Source organism: Rhipicephalus microplus, chromosome 8 (assembly GCF_043290135.1).
Source record: "Rhipicephalus microplus isolate Deutch F79 chromosome 8, USDA_Rmic, whole genome shotgun sequence".
Taxonomy (NCBI): Eukaryota; Metazoa; Arthropoda; class Arachnida; order Ixodida; family Ixodidae; genus Rhipicephalus; species Rhipicephalus microplus.
In genome coordinates, this window is record NC_134707.1 from 43,108,273 (window position 1) to 43,121,473 (window position 13,201).

At 45.3% G+C, this 13,201-nt stretch overlaps 1 protein-coding gene across 1 annotated transcript; it reads right to left on the reverse strand.

Annotated features, from left to right (window-relative positions):
• Window positions 1-954: 954 nt before the first annotated feature.
• Window positions 955-10,418, reverse strand: LOC119165369 (trypsin Tyr p 3.0101-like). The gene is made up of 5 exons (XM_075870201.1): window positions 10,397-10,418; window positions 8,992-9,065; window positions 8,809-8,921; window positions 1,139-1,277; window positions 955-972 (listed from the first exon to the last, which is right to left on the reverse strand). Exons 2-5 carry the CDS (start codon window positions 9,001-9,003, stop codon window positions 955-957), a joined length of 282 nt encoding a protein of 93 aa, XP_075726316.1. The 5' UTR covers window positions 9,004-9,065; window positions 10,397-10,418.
• Window positions 10,419-13,201: the final 2,783 nt, after the last annotated feature.

The following is a 13,201-nucleotide window of genomic DNA, read 5'->3' on the forward strand; positions in this document are numbered from 1 at the left end:
TTCCTTCCTTTTTTTTTCTTTTCGTGCTACTGTCAAGAACTAATACCTTCATATGTATTTACATTATTCGCTGCAAGGCTTCGCGGAGTCCTGGGTAACCCAACACCCAGCGCAGCTGACGCATCTGAAGAGAAGTGCTAGTCAAATATGCGTAACGATGCCTGGCACGAATAAAAATAAAAAAAGGTAGTAGGGTGTTCTGTATACTTTGGCATCCAGTATAAGTGTGCCAGTAGCTTTAGAGCTGTTGTATTCTTCGTAAGCGCCCCGAAGCATGCGGCGCTGAGTATTCATTCAAAACAATAAGAACAATTAGATGTTTAGTATACTAAAAAGAAATTAAGGCACAAATACCTTCTGTGACTTTTCCCCAACCGGAAGCGAATGCTTTCTTGTTGACGAGTTGCAGTCGTCGCATAGGTAAACAGATTGGTTTGACGAACTTGTCAAAGAGCAGTGGCTGAGCCAACTGAAGGAGACGAAGGGAATAACAGATATGAACAGCTTCGTGTATACACTCAGAGTAGTAAGATATATATCAATAACATCAGAGAATAGATCAGGTATAGGTCATTATTTTACTCAAACAACTGTGGGTTTTATAAGCTGTTCACCAGTATATTTGGCTTGAATGCTTAAAAACCTCTAAAAGTTCTCATTACTAAAGAAAACGCAGTGCCCAGTTGGTATGTGTTCTCCTATGCACACGGCTACATATGTTACAGGACACAAATGTACCTAACTATGCGTTACACTGGCTGTTCATTTAGCGCTTACTGAGCTCACAGCAGAGTACTGTTTTCTCTGAAGTGCCGTTTCGTTTTCTTGGGTATAATGAATGCAGAAAACAGAAAAGTGAGCTAGTTGCTGCTGATTCGTCCTCATAAATTACAAGAGTTAAAACTAGATAGAAAAAAATGAGCTCGTGTTGGGCCGTTTTTTCTTCGTGTTGTCTTAGGGCTTGTAATTTGACTGAAATAGCGCGCAAACTTTTCGGAGCGAGGACATAAAAAAGTGTATCGCTCCGCCGCCAGCCCTCCTTTTTCCGAAAGAGCTATAACGCATATAATATGCCACGACATCGACGCTTATAAGCATGGGTAATATTTGCAGATTAGAGATGCATATGCGTACTTACCTTCACAAGGGCGATGTCATTCGCAATTGTGGTCATGCTAAAGCGGGGATGCCGTATGACATCTTTGGCCGAAGCAATTGGTCCTTCCTCTAAGTACGTGCTGTTGTACCTCACGTCAATGGACCAAGGGCGTTGATATCTTTGAAAAATCAAGAACATACATCCTACTTCAAGGCGCAGGTACTCTCCGTACCTAAACTGTCATCAAACAACACTATGATCGTTACTTACTTTATAAAAGTACCAAGTGCACAAACGAGTGCTTTTGAAAATATCACGTTAAGTGGGTTCCACACTGGGTGGTTGTAGTAAGCCGAGGGAATTCTTCTTTCAGTTCTTGAATACGCGAGGTGCTACGCCACAAAAAGGTACACTGTCGTTAAAAGGTACTGTCTCAGAACACGACCCCAAGCGGCTGTATGAGCTACATTGAGTTACGTCGCGAATTAAACTGTAGTTTGTCAACGTCACTTACTGTGTAAGACTTGACTCAAACTCAAGGTAAACGTGACGTGAAGCTAACATTTTTGGAGTAAAATAAATTTGCGTAAGCATGCTAACTTGTGTCGTCATTATATGTGGGAACAGAATATGATTTAAAGTATCTTTTTTGTTGACATAAGCTATGTTGTAAATGAATAGAACCCGATAATACTTTTTAATAGCATGTGCAAACGATCTGGGTGTATTTCTAAACTGTATTTTCGTCATATTTCCCATGTAAAAGGAAACTCACAAGCTACATGCCGGCTCTAGGAGGAAGACTATATAATTCAGTGTGTGGCAAGTAATTGGAGATTGTTTTGAAAAGCGTGATAAACATTGTCTCATGATCCAGTGAGCTGAATGACCCGTCATGTCTGCACATACTAAAATGAAATCTCGTTGATGCCTCCGTCCTATAGGCGTCGGTATAACATGAAACGAAAATTCGTCGTTACAGAAGTTGTTGAATGTTTGCTGCACAGTGTTACAAGACAGCTTTCAAAATGATGATTGTTGTTTGGCAGCTGCAGCACCGTTTAACGTAGGAACTGTCACACTGAGCTGGCTGCAACATCTCTATTTCGTCGACTAACGTTCATATATAACTATGAGGCAACATCGTGCATTCACTGTAGCTGCAGACAGTCAGAGCGTAATCAGAGAAAGCAATGTGAGAGCCAGAAAAGCATAACTGGTCGTACGGAGAACTTCGGCTAAGGTCTTCATTTCGCCACGTGTTAAAGGCCAACTTTAGCAATTTTTCGAAGTCAGTGAATTTCCGTGAAACTCTGAGTGCGTTCCTTTGCACATTCCTGTCATTTATTCAAAATTACAGGCTTCGGAGATGCGCTGATTGTTTGCGAATCAATTTTAAATACTGCCTCGAAATGCTAACCTGCCTTGCCAGAATTATTGGCAACACTGTCTCTGCGATGTCATGTTTGGCATGTCAACAGAAGTGACGCAGCCGATGGCAGAGCTACTTCAGCCGCTACTTCATTTATTGTGCTGGCGACAAGGCGACGGAGCCGGTGTATGGCACGGAAACGCTTCCTTCCGTCCCCTGTGGTGTTCGGCCGGCGCTCCGCTTGTCTGGCTTTCAGTTTTCAGACTCTGCGCAGGCGGGACCGGTATACGACTTGCGGTTGTTACCAAGTATTCTGTCATACGTAGACAGTGCGCTAGGTGGCGTTTCAGTTTTGGTATTGCACCTTTTTGCTTATTTAAAACTATTTTCAAATTTTTTGAGAATTTCAGATATTGGGCTCGTGACAAGAGTGCCTCAGGAACATAGAAACGCCATTTCCTTGACATGGTCAATGACATAGTCAACGCAATGCAAGTCAGGCCTCCCCGTAGCCAGTGTGTCATATTCTCGGGGAGCTGAAGCGTGAAACATGGCGTACCAGCCACGAAAGGTAGGTGGTGGTGGTGGTGTTGTAGCAGGCGGGGTTAGTCCATGGCCTGCACGGCCGGCAATTACTCCGCCTGAGCATCTCCTGAATTTCGAAAATGTCACCACGTGTCAGACAGCCCAGTGTCTCTCAGGAAGACCAACAAAGTTCGTTGCACGTTCCTCCTAGTTGCCGCGGGTCCTTCAGGAAAGATGATGTCATCAACTGTCCGGTGCCTATGACAGCCTTTTCGCAAGGTGCGGATCATCGCTGCTCTTTGCGCATCAAACTGTGGGCAAAGCCAAATGAAATGTTCAATATCCACGATGCCACCACAGAAGGCACAGAACGGGGAAGCGTATCTCCCAGTCTTGAATGACCAGGCCGGGGTGTATGCGGAGCTGGTTCTAATGCGGTACAACAGCGTCGCTTCTTCACGAGAAAGTCCATGAATTACACATGCTTGGTGTGGAAACTTGTAGAACGCCTTGAAATGATTGCGTATCACATCTTCGTTGTTCTGGTAAGTCTTGGGAGTTCTTACTTTTAGAAACGATGTACGTGCTTCGCATGCAAGGGCATCAGCCTTTTCATTGCCCTCAATGCCAACGTGGGATGGGATCCACTGGAACCTTATATTAAAACTCTTGCCATTTAGCTGTTTGATTAGTGCCAGAGATTGCCTGGTGAGCTTTTCTTGAGGTAGGCCACGATGCAGTCTTTGTAGCGCCGATTTGGAGTCCATCAGCACTACAACATCTCGTGCAGAAAAGGATCGCAGTTATCGCGAAGCCGCCGTAATTGCAGCGCTTTCTACCGTTGTGGACGAAACCACGCGATCCAGGCGGTCCGACAATGACACGCCCAGGCTGGGTATCCAGAAAGCCGCTGCGCAGCTATCCGTTTGTCTGCACACTGATCCGTCGGTGTACACTTGTAGGTGGCCGCGGTACATGGTGCTCAAGTGGTCCAGCGCAAGAAATTTTGCTTCCGCGGCTTGAATGGTGCGCTTCGCTGGTAGATTGGGTACGCTGAAGTTGCACGCAACATCCACAAAAGACCATGGCGGGTCCATAGGGCGCCGTTTGGGCAGTTTCAAGCCTAAATATTGAAATGTGTTTAGTGCCGCGTTGAAATGTGAGCCAGTTCTTGCTCTTAGCCGCCGGAAAAGCGCCGTGCCGGCGAAGGAGTCGCCCAGTCTTGACAGCTGCGTCAATAAGGCCTGAGACGCCAAAAGGCGGAGCGGAAGAGACTCGGCTTCATTGGTGACCTTCGTGTTTGAAGCCGCCTGAGGGACTCCCATTGCCAAGCGAAGACCCTTTCTGTGCACTGCCTCTAGGCGTTCGAACTGGCTTGGTGATGGTGATATCAGGGGCAGCTGATAAAGAATGCGGCTTGTTATAAGCGCATCATTCAATTTAAGCATGGACATAGGATTGTTGCCCCAACGGACCCCTGCCATGCGACGAAGAGCGTTGATCCTTTGCACTGATGCAGTGACTATACCATCAACCGCACGTCGTCATAATAGCTTGTTGTCGATGGTAATGCCCAGGAAACGAGCACTTGTTGCACAACGAATTGAGTGGCCTCGAATATTCAGAGACAGACGTGTTGACTTCCGTCGCGCTCCCGGGAAGAGCATGAAGGCCGACTTTTCTGCTGATAAAGATAGGCCAAGTGTCAACAATTGACGCTCAATGATTGAAATAGCGCTCTGTGCTATCCGGGCCAAACGTTTGTGCTGCTACCCTGAGATCCAAATGCAGATGTCATCGGCGTAGATGGATATTTTAACTGCTTTCAGAGCTGCGTGCAGAGTGTCGCGAAGCCTGGCCATGGCAGCGTTAAAAAGCGAAGGAGATAGAGCACTTCCTTGTGGGACGCCGAGGGAAACGCGTCTCTCTTCGCTCGTTACATTTCCAAGCTTAACACGGACACAGCGGTCTCTGAGAAATTCATGTACGAACCGAAGAGCATTTCCCGACACACCCATGGCTTGGAGCCCGTTCACGATGCCTGCCTGAAGCACACAATCATATGCCTTGGCAACGTCCATGAAGATGGCGAATGTCGAGAGTCCGCTGACGCGGTGGTGTTCGATGTGGCTTATTAGGTCCAAAACACTGTCCTGGGCACTCAGTCGTGGGCGAAATCCGGTCATACACGGTGGCCATCGTCTTCCTTGTTCAAGGTACCAAGTTAATCTTGTACATATTAATCTTTCCATCAACTTAGGTACGCATGATGTAAGAGATACCGGTCGATATGACGCGAGGCTCGCTGGATCCTTTCCAGACTTTACGACTGGCTCCACCCATGCTGTCTTCCAAATAAATGGGATCTCTCCCGTGCTCCAGACATGATTAAATATGTCCAAAAGGGCCCTTTTGCGCTCATATGGTAGATTTGTCAGCATTTGATTGCTCATCAAATTGGGACCCACGGCACAGCGTCTTCTTAATTTGCTAAGTGCCATATCCAGCTCTCGGAACGTGAATGGCGTATCCATCGTGTGAAAAAACTGGGGTGACAGAGGAATCGCCGCTCCTGCTGATCTACCAGGTATGTACACGTCTGCGAAATCCTCTGCAAGGGTTTGCAAATCTATCCCTTGTTTCAAAGCGAGTGCTTCGAATGGCCTGTGTGTTCGGATCTTCCCAGAAAGACTATTTTTCACTGCCCATATCTTTGTCAAGGGCGTAAACGTTGATAAACTCTCACAGAAAGCGGCCCATTGATTTCGTCTTAATTTTTTTGTATGGCGACGAATCGCAGCGTTTATCCTGTTATATTCGGTTTTCGCAGACAGATTTCCTTTTGTTCTCATTAATTTCTGCTCCGCTCGTCTACGTGCTGCGCAGAGGTTCTTCAATTTGAAGTCAGGAGCAGGAAAATGATCGGGCAGTTTCAGCAATGAAGTTGCTGATCGCTTGCTTTGCAACATATCTGCGAACAGCTCACAAGTGGATTTGTCCAACACTTCTCTGTAGGCGTCCCCGCGTGGTACATTGCAGAATTGTCGACCAGCAGTTCGAAATCCCAGGATATTGGTGAAGATGGGGAAATGGTCGCTGCCCATCTTGTCTGGAGCCGTGGTCGATGATACCAGAAGGTCCGTGGAGTGAAGTACAAGGTCTATTGCACTCCATGATTCTGGTGGCCTGAAAAATGTAGGTTTACCATCGTTCCCCACGGATAAGTCGGCAGCATCTGCAGCTGCTAGAAGTTCCTTGCCTCGAAAATCTACACTCTTATCTCCCCAGAGTGGATGGTGCGCGTTAAAATCACCATAGATTATTCGAGGAGCGGGACATCGAGTGCAGAGGTCCTTTAGGAAAGTCTCCATAGAGACCTGTTTTCGTGCCGATATCACACTCAGTTTTCGGTTTCCCAGACACACTTGCACAGCAGCGACTTCCAGTGAGTTGGAACAGAGGCCTTGCACTGGTAAGGTGACGTGAGATATTTCCCGCCTTTTGTATATCATTGCGCTTCCATTTGCAAACGACGTTATTCTCGGGTTGCCGTGTCGGGTGTACCCTGGGAGCGTCCTTGCATTCGGTAGACCGGCTTCGGAGAGGGCTAGAATCGGTATTGGAATGTCGCGCAAGAAAAGGTTGAGTTCGCACAGGCGTTTTAGAAGACCGGCGCAGTTTCATTGCATAATTAAGGGCACTTTTGAAGGACGAAATAGACCAGGTGGGCGAGACAGTGCCATTATTCTACTGTGTGTTTGTGGAAGCAGAGCAAAGTAACACTGACTCTAGAGCCAGGACTGCTTCCAACATATCCTTCGCTGAACTCGCAGGCATCTTAGCGATGTGTGAACGTAGTGCTGTGAACAGAGCGCGAATAACGTGCTCGAGGTTTTCTTGCTGTTGGCTTCCAGATGGTACTTGAGATGGGCTCAGTGCATCAGCTTAGGTGCGCTTGGCGGACTCTTTCGTGATACATTTCTCACCAGCGTTGAGCACTTGTGTTGACTCAGTACCAGCTCTTGTCGGATTACGGCGCGGAAAATTTCCTGCGTACTCGTTATCCGAACCGCCATGTTGTGGCGCGCCGGACGTCTTCATTGTGAGCGATCGTTCGTTCACAGCCTTCGGGCCGAGGACAAACGTCTTATTTCTTCGCTGCACAGCTGTTCGTGCTGGACATCGGCCGTAGCTAGCTGGGTGGTCGCCGCCACAGTTTGCACACGCAAGTTTTTCTTTACTTGTACACGTCTTAAAGTCATGAGGCCCTCCACAGCGCTTACACCTTTGTTCCCCATGACAGTGCTTAGCAACATGTCCAAAACGCTGACATTTAAAACAGCGTGGTGGCGCCTCCACGTAGTCTACCAGCTCGTGTCTGGTGAAACCAAGGTTGATCTTCTCTGGACGTTCCGAATCGGGAGCGAATGTGAGAACTACAGAGTCAGTGCGCCTTGATTCCCATTCGGTGGATGAGGTTTGGACTCGTCGTATGATTCTTCTTGCGTGGTATACTCCCTGAGGTCTCAGGTAGGTTAACAGCTGTTCGTCCGAGTACCATCTTGGGACCCCTTTTATAATGCAGGTATTTTTCATGTAGCTGTGTGGTACACGGGCAGATATGGCAATGCCGCAGATAGTGTTGGTCTCTAGAAGCATATTAGCTTGATGTTTTGTCTCTATATCCAAGAGCAGGGCTCCCTGTGCTGTAAAACGGCTCTTAACTGGGGCTCCACCGAGAATCGTTTCAATTTCCGAGTATAGGTCAATAGGATTCACTTGCCTCAAGTTAGCTCCTTCGGACGTTGGAGCAATTAACACAGAAGTGCCCACCGTCCTCTCTTTGCGATGTCGTACAAGGCAGAAATCACCCCCGTTCATGTCTTGATCTGTGAGGTTCGCCCCGTTGTGGTCCCCGACGGCAGTTGATTCGTCCTCTGATTCAACGCTGTGTTGTCGCTTGCAGTCAGGTATGCTTGCGCAGACCAGTTGGTGCTTCTGACCTGGTGTCACACCTTGGGAGGTAATGGCGGCGCTGTCCCTGATGCTTGTCTCGTTTCTTCTAGCACCTTTCGACGCGGTGGGCTGCGCAGCACCCGTCGGTCGCCGACACGGCAGGTACCTTTTCGAGTCGTCCGACGTCTTGAGCAGTGCTGAGCCGTAATATAAACAAAAATAAACAATAAAAGCAGACAGAGCTACTTAGCCAAGCAGCAACAGCTTCGTCGTCTTCTTCTTCTAGCCCACGAAAAGTAAACTCAAGTGTCGCAAAGCTGTTTTCGGTATGCATCAATGCTACGACAGAGGGCGACGTTAGGCCTAAGGTTGTCACCTCATGCTGTGTTATTATAACGGGAGATTGCATTTATGTATTTTGAAACGCGTATATTTATACAGGCCCTTAGCAATGACGTGTTGTAGGAGCTGGTCACGGAGGCCATGGCAATGTAGCATAACTTCTTACCGCTCTCAAAGGGCGACACTATTTCACTTTCTAAGACCACTGTGGAAGAAAGTTTGAACTATAAACGATGCACTTTTCCCGCCTTCAGAGTATGTGACCTTGGCGTAGTGGATAGATAGTGCGCCCGCCTGTTGTCGCGGGGGTAGTGGGGATAGGTTCAGTGACGGCAATTTTTTGTCTTTTGTATTGGGTCATACGTATTTTGTGACGTCATTTCTATGATGAAAATACGTCACTGAAGTGTTGGCGGACCCTGGCGTCAAACACTTCCTTCTTATAAATTTGATGTCTCTGCAAGCGATCGGGAAAAGGAGAACTTTTCCATGCTGATGATTTCGACAAACTCACCCAAAGCTTACGCAGTGTGCGGCGGTCAGTATGAAATTGCGCGACAATATTGTTCCACCACATGCAAGTTGCACGTATGTTTGTTGAATCTTGTATTTCGTGACCGTATGTACCTGCGAAGAGGAATGGAACAGCCATTTTGATAATTTAAGTAGGTGCAAGTGGTAGCGAGGCTAGTCTTACCATCCATGGCATGCGAACGCGTTCAGTCGTCTCGCCATTGACAATTTTGCCGAGCGCTTTTGCGACGCCACAGCCTGCATATATGAAAATGTTATGTATTCGTAGTGAAAAGAATTCACTCCCAATCATTCTTTGGTACAAACGCGCACTGTCAAACACGATTACGGTGTTGTAACATGTTAATAGAGCGGTCTAGAAAAACATTGTTCTAAGAAGCACAGCCTCCTATCCATCAACGAATACCAACATGAACGTGTACACGTGGGTTGATCTATTGTACGTGAAAAAACTATATACATGTGTCTCAGAGGACTTCTTACTTTAAAAAAAAATATGTATATTAAAAACAACAGTGAGGTATACACCTGCACGCGTATAAACACTGCTGCTTTGAAGTAAACGTATTCATCCGTTGAAAGGAGATTATCCAATAAACAATTGTATCGGGCCAGTTGGTATGAATCCATCTTGGTAGGAAGCGCAGAAACTATTACACGGAATACACAACACAAGCGCTTGTGTTGTGTGTTCCGTGAAATAGTTGCTGCGCTTCCTACCAAGAGAGCAGATTATACAGCCTGCACTTTTCTCGGGCTGAACGCACATCTAAACCTCCGATTTCGGTTCCTGAAAGACTGCACAACTGTTACAGTTTTTATTCTTCAGCTGAGCTGCTTTGCATCGGACAATATAGATTACATGCAGTTATCTAGGCAGAAGTTCTGAATTGATTGCTTTAGATATTATGTTTGTATAGTTTATAAACATAGCTGGAAGGGCGTCGCATTCCTCAACGGCTAAAAAACAAACTGAGTCGCAATAAAGTGCACTTGAAATCTGGGTAATGAAATTCACACATGAATTCTTGCAAGATTCATAATATTTTACTCCTATGACTGCTCAATAGCGAATTTTTCATGTTTTTGAGACCCACTGCTGCTAATTGGTACTCATTGCAGTGCGTGGCATTCATTTGTATAGTTACCGAGTGAGACACCTTTTCGTCAAAGTGGTTCATTCATGATTGACTACTCACCAGAGTCACAGACAGTTTCAAATACCTTTGAAAAACGTAACTTTTGGGACTAGTCAAATAGAGCCTGATGCATGGGAACAATGTGAAGACGACGAACACGATATCTAGAGCGAATGTCAAATGTCGTGCAGCCTCGCCAAGTCAAGGTCTCCCTTCAGCGACTTCTGCATGAACATGCGCAGTCACCCATCCATCCAACTTTTAGACTTATATAGATTTCATTCCCGCTTTCACTACGTGTGCTTCTGGTGATTATCTATGTCAAATTGAAACAATTTCAAATCAAATTGGCCAGAAAAAGCACTCTAAAAGGACTAGATACAAATTTTAGAAAGTTGGTTTTAATTTGTAACGAATGCTTGAGGTTACCTGGGGGATTGATGCTGTCCAAGACCACCTAAAAAGATAAGACTGATTAGTATAAAAATGAACTGTCCGAGCATTTTCCGAGTATCACTACGATAGCAAGTATATGAGCGAATATATCTCAGTTTTTTTTTCAGAGTGGACGTCATGTCCCATATACGCACACACAGACTCACAATATATATATATATATATATATACAGTAATGCCAAGGAATGTACAGGGGAAGTTATTAGAACCAATGGAATGTAAATACGAAGAAAGAAAAGTGAATGAAAAAATAACCAGCCATGAGCAGAAATCGAACCTACGACCTTCGAATAACGCGTTCGATAACGCGTTCGATGTGCGTTATTCGAAGGTCGTAGGTTCGATTCCTGCTCACGGCTGGTTATTTTTTCATTCACATTTCTTTCTTCTTATTTACATTCCATTGGTTCTAATAACTTCCCCTGTACATTCCTTGGCATTACTGTCTGTTAGATCTCATTAATACTGTGTAAAAACATGGAAAACGAGCCCTTAAGTATACACTTCTTTCCCATATATATATATATATATATATATATATATATATATATATATATATATATATATATATATATATATATATATGGGGAGGGGTTTAGGGGTGTTATGACAAAAAATTGTAACACAAAGAACGTCAAATCTTTCAACCCCCTCTTCAAAACTTTTCAATTTGGCTCACGTATATATGCACACAGATACAAACGCACGCATGAACATACATAACGGATGGTTGAAGTCCCTTTCCTATCCCGAAAAAATTCTGACTGCACCCATGGTTGCTCGAACCTTCATACAAGCCTCGCGTTCGATTTCGTTGTTTCTGGGAGATATGTTTCATTCTTCAAATAGTAAAGCACTTCTGTCAATCAGTCTTGTGCCCTAAAGCAACACTATTTAATTATTTTTCAGCGTGCTCTTGAGCTACCCGCTATAGGTAGTCCATTTCTCGACCATTCCGAATGATTATAACTTGGTAACATCTTATTCTTTCTCTTCTCAATGAGCCTAATACCTACACTATTGATTTCAGGGTCTCCTATCAATGGTAGATGTAGAACATGAAAAGAACACTGCACTGAAACAATGAATGAAACAGTGAATAAATGGCCACAGGCTTTCGAAGAGCCTGCAACGTAAATTGCAAACTCAACCCGCTGTCGCTCGTTTTTTTTTTTTTTACGGCTTACTAACTGCGAGCAGTTAGTACGCCCTATTACCGCTGGCGCTACGCAGGTTTCAGGGCCGCTTAGGCGGACTCACTACCACCCGCAAGATGGCCGGAAGGGCGCGCTTTATAGCAACGCTATTTCAATATTTCATCAGCGTGCTCTTGAGATACCCATTTTTGTTCCCATTCATGATGTTAAAAGCAGGGAAAGAAATGCTTCAGCGGAGGGGTTCAAGAAGGAGTCACTGGCAAAGCGGTCACTTTAAAGGGGCTGATTAAGCACAATGTAGCAGCAAGTGTGACAGCGGTTAGTTTGCGTTTGTTCTGTAGTTACCTGTGCGTTTTAGGGGTGAAGCGCCTTACGCGGTGGCATGTGCGTCCCCCATTGTCGTAGTGCATAGCCTGTGGAAAATGCCCGCATACCAGTGGCACATACCAGCCCTTGGGCACATATACGCACGTCCACATGTTAGGAAAAACGTTTTACGGCGTCATTGTCACGCTCTCGGTGTTAACAAAGCGTTGACAGCAGAAATGTGGTACCTCGCCTCGTTTAGTTCTTGGATTGTCCGCTGGATGGCGGTATTGTATACGATAAAAGTATAATAAAAAGAAGCGAGATGGGAGTACTTGAAGTGTCCACTAGATTGATGGACGCACGAATACGGACACAAGCAGACGCAGAAACAGACAGACACACAGATAGACGAACGAACGGACGCACAGACTCACGTATGGATGGACTGACGCACGGACGGGCGCACGTACGGACGGAAGTACGGATGGATTGACGAACGCTTCGCCCCACTCATCATCATTCATTCTGTCGATATGCTGTGGTTTTTTTTTTAGCGTCATTCTTTGTGTTTGAGCAGCGTGGTGCAAGTGGCTATCTGTGAGAGTTTGTCACTTAAGTTCATCCAGTGTGTGTGTTGTTTTCATGCGTTCATTCCGCTTGAGTGGCGCGCTTCAAATGTCGATTTGCATCCAGTTCATCGTGTGATATTCTGATTTATTACTACTGCAATCAGTGCTTCGGTGTTATGGTGAAACCGAGATTGTTTTCTTTTCCTTCGCAAAGGCACACTGCTCAGACAGCGCGACTTGTATCTGTTACCGAAGTAAACCTTATGTGGAATGTATATTTAATGTAACGAGAAAAGCCCCTTTTTTGCTCCAATCACAATAAAGGGGACACTTGTATATATAAGTGAAAATTATTTGCGTAGAACATCCTTCACTGATATAAAATGATAATTCGTGTACTGCATTACCAAATTATTTGACCACTTAGGCACGAGACGTTGCCTTACTTTGTTCGTAGCTGAAGGGCAACGTACGAGAAGTGTAGTTCACACCAAATTTGAATAACTCTAGAGACAAACGTCAGCAAAGTATCAGATGGTCACAATTAGTTTTAGGCTGTAGAGACAGGCCTACAGTCTGTACCTTAACGCCTATTTCTGATGACGTTTTTCAAAAAGCAGAAAATCTTTCCTCTACATGCTCAATTTCACACTTGGCACTTACTGGTGCCATCATAAATTAAATCCTTCTCAAAACATTATGGTCCATTCGTTCGGTCAGGGCCTTCTTTTTTTATTATTAGC